This window comes from Bidens hawaiensis, unplaced genomic scaffold, assembly GCF_021521415.1.
Source record: "Bidens hawaiensis isolate Kalapana, Puna unplaced genomic scaffold, B.hawaiensis_p1.1 tig00027524_1, whole genome shotgun sequence".
In the NCBI taxonomy this organism is placed as follows: domain Eukaryota; kingdom Viridiplantae; phylum Streptophyta; class Magnoliopsida; order Asterales; family Asteraceae; genus Bidens; species Bidens hawaiensis.
The window spans coordinates 139,480-146,825 of record NW_027494449.1 but is presented as its reverse complement, the minus strand read 5'-3'; the positions used below and the strand labels follow the sequence as shown (position 1 = coordinate 146,825).

General features: G+C 31.9%; 1 protein-coding gene, 2 non-coding genes and 1 pseudogene across 3 annotated transcripts; all 4 read left to right on the top strand.

The window, feature by feature from the left end:
* Positions 1-2,422: 2,422 nt before the first annotated feature.
* Positions 2,423-3,381, top strand: LOC143575481 (protein MEI2-like 2). Its single transcript, XM_077059850.1, has 3 exons — positions 2,423-2,512; positions 2,601-2,780; positions 2,855-3,381. The coding sequence occupies exons 1-3, from the start codon at positions 2,477-2,479 to the stop codon at positions 2,957-2,959; spliced, it is 321 nt and encodes a 106-aa protein (XP_076915965.1). The 5' UTR covers positions 2,423-2,476; the 3' UTR covers positions 2,960-3,381.
* A 447-nt stretch (positions 3,382-3,828) lies between these two features.
* On the top strand, positions 3,829-3,933 carry LOC143575484 (small nucleolar RNA Z279/snoR105/snoR108). The gene has a single exon (XR_013142767.1). It is a non-coding gene; the product is annotated as a small nucleolar RNA Z279/snoR105/snoR108 (small nucleolar RNA).
* Positions 3,934-5,709: 1,776 nt separating this feature from the next.
* On the top strand, positions 5,710-5,811 carry LOC143575486 (small nucleolar RNA Z279/snoR105/snoR108). Its single transcript, XR_013142768.1, has one exon. It is a non-coding gene; the product is annotated as a small nucleolar RNA Z279/snoR105/snoR108 (small nucleolar RNA).
* Positions 5,812-6,766: 955 nt separating this feature from the next.
* On the top strand, positions 6,767-6,878 carry LOC143575485 (small nucleolar RNA Z279/snoR105/snoR108; annotated as a pseudogene).
* The last annotated feature ends 468 nt before the right edge of the window (positions 6,879-7,346 follow it).

The following is a 7,346-nucleotide window of genomic DNA, read 5'->3' as shown; positions in this document are numbered from 1 at the left end:
CGGCTAAGGCTTAGCCTTTAATACCTAAAAATACATATGATTTTAAAACTAAAAGTTTCCATGTTGACCCAAAAACTAGAATTCGGACCCAATAACCAACCCGAATTACTTCCGTTTAGGTTCGGGTTAGTATTTTCTTAGGGTTCGAGTTTCTCGGGTCAGGTTAGTTTAGGTTCAAGTATGGGTTTTCTTAGATTGGGTTTCATGTTACGGGTAAAAGCGATAGCCCTACTTTCAACGATTATAAATAAGAATCACTATATTCATTACATGCAATTTTAAATCTTTTAATATTTTTTTAACTCAGAATAATGGGTAAAAGTGGCAGCCCTACTTTCAACGATTATAAATAAGAATCACTATATTCATTATATTCAGTTTTAAATCTTCTAATATTTTTTTAACTCGGAATAATCACTATTATTCGAACATGGTTTTAACGTTAGTATGTATTTTTCATTTTCCTGACAATTACATTCATATGAAATAAACAAATCATTTTGTTACATTTAAATTTTCGTTTTTATGTTGTTTGATTATACAATTTTTATTGTAAAATATAAAGTCAATTAAAATTTTGTCATACACATGATATTAATAACAATAAATTTATCATGATAAATCAATTTCAAATTGTAAAGATTTTAAGGATAATTATATCATCAAAGTTCAGGTATATGGTTTTGGGTTAATCATGTTTTTTTTGGATAAACATAAGAAGATGTTATCAAATGACATCATATTAATTGATTAAAAGCTATGATATTTTATGCGTATGAATATTTTTTATTAGTATAATGGATATATATTATCATTTATCTAGAGTTGGTATGTACTTGGAGAACTTTTTTTAGTCACACAGACAACTATATATAGCTATATCAAGAGTTATAAGCAGACCTATATGTTACTTTATTAAGAGTTACAATCAGACATGGACTAAAAATTTTGATTTTTGATAAACAATGTATACCTGCTAATGCAATTACAAATGTAGTGTAAAAAGAAGTTTTTACCTATTTGTAACATATTTCTGTAATCTGTTATGTAATTTATGTAATTTTAATTTAATTGTAATTGTATTAACAATATATGATCAATTTATTGACTGTATTTCACTTAATGGACAAAATTTAAAATTTTCAACAATTACCCGTATAATACACGGGCCTCAAACTAGTATATAATAAAAGAGGTGAATACCTTGTCTTTTTTATTTTTTTTTAGGAAAATTGGTTTTTATTGGTTTCAAGTATTGCCTTTTGGTCATTTATGGTCCAACTAACGAATTGGTCACTGATGGTCCCAACTTTTAATGTATTTGTTCCTAACGGTCCGCGGCTAACAAAATCCTAACGCGTTTAGTTTTAGGTCGCCGAAAAAACGTTTTTGGCCGGGAAAGTCAATTTATATTGACGGAAAACACCACCTGAACACCGCCAACCAATCAACATCACTTAAGCACCATCAACTGATTCCGACGATGGTTCTAGGGTTTCGGCGACCTCAATAATTGAGGCTTTTACTAGAAAAAAGGTTTTTAAAGGTACGATACATAGTTACCATGATGTTTGGGACAAAATTGTTGAGTTTTCGGGAAAAAAATGTGTATTTTCCAGCCAAAAACATTTTTCCGACGACCTAAAACTAACGGCGTCAGAATTGCACATATGTCAAACCCCGTAAAGATTGCACCAATCGGAATAAAGTCAACTCTAGGATTTGACCATCAACAATCACACACCTCCAGTCCAGCAAACTCACCATCTCTCAACAATTCAAATTTTGACCCGTCTAGCATCGGTCGGTTATCGGGTCCAGAGTTTCTTTGGGGAAGTCAAACTACTTACTCTGACCACCAGAGTTCTCGTTCAGTTTATGCCAGTCCTAGTCAGCATGGCGCGTTTCTGGGTCCACGTCATCTTGTAGGTTCTGCCCCATCCAATGGCGTGGGACCCGTTATCAGTAACGGAAATGGTTCGCCTATTTCACGAATGACTTTTTTTCCTAATAAGGACCGGTTATTATTGGGAATGGTTCTTATCAAGGACGGGGAGCGTTAAACGAGGGCTTTATCGAACGTAACTATACTCGGCGAGTTGATTATACCGTTAACCAGATGTCGTGAAATAAACAGTATCAACTGGATTTGGAGAAGATAATTAACGGGGAAGATCCTAGAACGACGTTGATGATCAAAAATATTCCTAACAAGTAAGAAAGTTATAATCTTTTTGTTTAGTTAAAGTAGATTGCTTTTTGGTTGGTTAATAACTTTTTATTAAATAAAAGGTACACTTCAAAGATGTTACTTGCAGCAATTGATGAAAATCACAAGGGTACTTATGACTTTGTGTATTAATAGTACTATGAACTCATGAAGTCAACTTGATAGTCAAACTAGTGTCAATTTGATAACTTGATTTATCTTTTATGTTAACAGAATAAATGCAATGTGGGCTATGCATTCATCAACATGGTGTCACCTTCACATATTGTATCCTTTTATGAGGTTCTATTTTCTTTTATTTTAGATTTTTTATTTTTATTTTTTTTAATAATCTTTATATGAATGTTAATGGAATTTACTTTTTGTGCAGGTATTTAATGGTAAAAAATGGGAGAAATTTAACAGTGAAAAGGTTGCTTCGTTGGCATACGCAAGGATCCAAGGGAAAGTGGCTCTAATTACGCATTTTCAAAATTCGAGTCTAATGAACGAGGATAAATGGTGCAGACCGATTATCTTCCAGTCAGAGGCCCAAGAAAATGATAATCAGGTAACGTTGACCACTTGTTTGACTTCACATATGTGTTTTGACTACTATTGACCAAATGCCTTAATTGTTTTCAGGATTCTATTCCTTATCATAACATGAACATATGCATTCGTCAACCAGATGGATCATACTCGGTGGATTCACTAGATGGTTCAACAAGTAGTCCGGAAAAAAACTAGACTTGAAAAAAATATGATTTTTAACGAGCTGATTTAAACCAATAAAAGGGAAGTTGGTTTGTTGTACTGTGAGGAACAAGTTTTATGGGAATTTGAGAAGACCGTGAAGCTGAGATATTTGTAACAATGTGCAGTGTGTGTGTAATTAAACTAGCGAATGTGTTCTAATAATATGTGTAAATAATTTCGTGTGAGTTAGAAGATCAGTGTCATGGGGCTGTTTTCAAATGTATAGAACGGAGACAGCAGACCCGTCATAATTTCCAGATAATGATCTGTTGATCGTATATGTATGTATATATTGACACGTTGTAATCCAGTAAGTTGTTTGTATAATTTGTGTAGACTTGTGTTAATGTGTGAATTTTGAGGATTGTCTTTGGTCAGCGCTAAAAAGCATCACTAGATCGACAAAGCCAAACGGCCCTTATGTACTTTTGAAATATCTTATATCAGAAGTGTTTTGTATTTCAATACTCTCATTGTGTTTATATATTTTGAAATTTGAATCAATGTGATACTTCACAAACTTCATTTGTTATGAATATCAACTTCAGCATTCTATTCCCAATCATAATATTAACATATGTATTCGTCAACCGATCTGACTAAGTAAATTTCATTAGACTGTTAGAAAGACGATTTTAGACGAATTGATTCAAATACATCCACAAGTCTATAACATGGTTTTTGTCATTATTTTGGTCAAAAAAGAAGAAACAATTCTGATACAAATTTAATAAAATAAGATAAAAAAAAGAAGTAAAATCCCACATCGAAATTAGAAGAAAGTGAATGGCTTTAGGGATGCTATAGAAATGGATTAAAGGTTTGCTTGAAAGTCATGATCCTTCGAAGCAAGTTTTAATGGGAAGTGATGAGTGGTCGTTACTCGCACATAAACATGCGAGTTGGGGTGTTCGCCTAAAGCTTTTACGACAATTGGCACCTCCATTCTTAAACCATCTGATCCCTATTTTTAATTTTTTTAAAAAATTGTTTTGGTCAAAAACCTTTATTTTTTGTTTTTATTTTTATATTAACAAGTTATTTTTATAAAGTGTTGTAATTTAATTATTTTGTATTTCTTAATTTTCTTACGAATTTATTTTTAGTTTTGGTAAAAACCTCTATTATTTGTTTTTATTTTAAACAAGATGTTTTCTAAAGTGTTTCACTTTGATTATTTTGTTTTGACTTTAATGGTTTTGACAAATACCTTTTCTTACAGTTTTTTGTTGTTAGCAAGATGCTTTATAAAGTGGTTTACTAACTTGTTATCTAAAGCTAAAATGGAAAAAAAGGCGATGGGTTTTGAGCTAATATGATGGGGAGGCGACGGGTTATGAGCTAATATGGAGGGAAGACAACGAGTTAAGAAACATGTCGTTTCGATTTTCTAACGTAGAGCCAAAGACGAGTTAATAAGGGACAAATTGGGGAATTTGAATTTTGAAGGAACATATTTGGAATCTCTTTCTAAAAATGAGACATTTTAAGAATTTTCCCTAAAACTATTTTGTTTACAGACGTGTTACATGAGTTGAAATTTGTAAATTCATATACAGGACGTATGTCCATATAGCGTGCTAGATGATATAGAAGTGACTGATGTAAAGACGCACATCAATTGACAAAGCCATACATCCCATATATATACCTTAAAATATCTGCACAACACTGATTGACAAAGCCATACGCCATACGACTCATATACTTTTGAAATATCAGATATCAGTGGGCAGTAAACGGTAAATGTTTTTGTCTTTCAATACTCCCATTGTGCTTTTATATCTATATATAGGCATTTTAACATAGGTGCTTTGCGTATATCAATAAAGGTCTATAATCACGTGCATAACATAAAAAAAACAGAAATAAGTGGACACTAAACCCAGTCACCGAGCTCTCCTAGGCGTTTCATTAAGCAATAACCAGACATCATCAAGTTTCTAAACATGACCAAAACATATTACGTCGTTATATCAGTGATAATATAACAAAACCATATGAAACTAATCACCGCCAATGGCGACTACAATAATCTAAAAGGATTAAGGAAACCAATGATAACCGAAAAAATGAATTTCTGAAATCTAATAATGCAGGTGGGTAACAGCATTGTTTGTTGATTAGATGACAAAAGTAGTTATATTTGATTACTTATATGTTAAACTCATAGTAGGTTATATTGGTCCCATATCGAAGCTAGAAGAAAAAGGAGTGGTCGGTGGATATTATATAAAGGGGTTAAGGGTGGACTTAAAAGGCATGATCCTTCAGACATGTTTTGATGGGAAGTGATGATAAGGCTGGCTATGAAAGGACGAAAAAAAAATTTTGTGTCATAGCCAACTTTTTTTGGGCTTTAAGTAAAATAAACATTTTGTTGAGTTTAAATAATTTATATTTAAATAAATATTTTGTTGGGTTTAAACAATTTAATTATAAATGAGCTTATTTGATTAAATTTTTATTTGATTATAATTTAAGTTGTAAAAAACTTTTGTATAAAAATAAGCTTAAATTTGTCTCAAATAAGACTAGAACTCCTAACCTTTTGGTTAGACGTCATATGCCCCTTTACCATTAGACCAAGCTAGTAGTTATGTAATTGTGTTGAAGCATTGATTATACACATGTTTTTAATAAAAATATATATAATTTTTTTTTGGAAAATAAATTTTCGGGCCTAGCGGGGTATCGGGCTTGTGGCTGTCGACTACCCTGTCATGCCTCAAAGACGGCCCTGAGTGATGAGTGGTCAATGCTCGCCCATAAATATGCGAGAAGGGGTGTCCGCCCAAAGCCTGTTACGACAATTGGGCACCTCTAATCTATACATTTCTACAAATCCCATAATTATTTCAATTTTTAACAACTTAACATATTTTTTATCATATTTTTAAGATCATTGATATAGAAAGTTTTTTGTTTTAATTCAGGTAAAGAGGAAGGTAATGAGACGGTATCATCTAATACCATACCCGGTTCAAACCAACATGTTATTTTAAAACTGTTCTCATGCCCAGTACTAACCAAATACACGTGCTAAGTTCTCAAGTTTTAGGTTCTCCCTTTGGGTTTTTTGGCCATCTAATATATATATAAGAGAATCATACCTTTCGTGCTTTGGTGGGCATTTGAGATCCTTGATGACCTATTTTGTGTTGAAGTGATATCTATATTAAATCGATCGATTGCTTAAAGTTCATGGTAGCATTGGGCCGATCACGTATATAGAAAAGGCAGTTTTTTTTTTCTATCATATTATTGCAACAACTTGATAAATCCGTTCTTACTTACATGTTGTCTTTGTAGACCACGAGAGCGAGGCGCAACAAGAAGAGGATTGTAGCATGATAGAAGCAAGGAGATCAACCGCTTCAAAAATACTAAAATGAGGAGTAATCAACAGTGTAATGGGATTCTTGTGATGCTCAAATGAATCATCCTTTTCATGTGGCAAAACTTTTTCTGTTAGATAACAGGTAAAGTTACATTGAAAGTTTGAAACCTGACGCAGAAGGTCTAAGTATTTGTATGATTTAATATACAAATGTTGGTGTGGAAACTCTTTATCGAAGTAATTCCTTGGTCATTAGATAATAGAAGTAATTGTTGGTTTAATATACAAATGTTGGTGTTGGTTTCCTATTTCTTTCTACCATCACTCATATTCATGGTTAGAGTTGGAATATTATTATCCCACATCGAAGTTAGAAGAGATTAGATGGTTTAGAGGATGCTATAGAAAGCCATTAGGGTGTGAAGTGAAAGTCATGATCCTTCGAAGCAAGTTTTAATGGGAAGTGATGAGTGGTCATTACTCGCACATAAACATGCGAGATGGGGTGTTCGCCCAAAGCCTTTACGATTATGATAATTGGGCACCTCTATTTTTAAACCATCTGATCACTATTTCTTAATTGTCTTAATAGATTTTTGTTTTTTTTTTAATTTATTTGTTTAGTCTTAAATAATTTTTAGCCAAAAATCTTTTTCTCTTTGGTTGAATTGAAAGACAAGATGTTTTGTATTTTTTGAATTTATATGTTAAGTCTAATACTTTTTGGCCAAAAACCTGTTTTTTCTTATTTTTTTTGTTGAATTTTGAAAGACAGGATATTTTGTCAAGTGGTTTACTTTAATTATTTTGTTTTAGACTAATGTTTTTTGACAAAATACCTTTTCTTATAATTTTTTTTGTTAACAATAAGATGCTTTATAAAGTGGCTTACTTAAATTATTTTGTTTACAGAAGTGTAATATTCGACTCATTTTTTGTTTAGGTAATTTTCATGTAATAATATCTTTTTAACAATTATTTTTTTCCTCAAAATTCATTAAAGATGTATAAGTGATTTGAGAAGGCAATAACCATTTT

What these genes read in the sequence shown, in the direction of transcription:
- LOC143575481 (XM_077059850.1), top strand. Translation starts at nt 2,477, where the DNA reads ATGGTGTCACCTTCACATATTGTATCCTTTTATGAG. An exon ending in ATATTGTATCCTTTTATGAG is followed by an intron (nt 2,513 to 2,600) that starts GTTCTATTTTCT and finishes CTTTTTGTGCAG; the next exon opens with GTATTTAATGGTAAAAAATG. An exon ending in CCCAAGAAAATGATAATCAG is followed by an intron (nt 2,781 to 2,854) that starts GTAACGTTGACC and finishes AATTGTTTTCAG; the next exon opens with GATTCTATTCCTTATCATAA.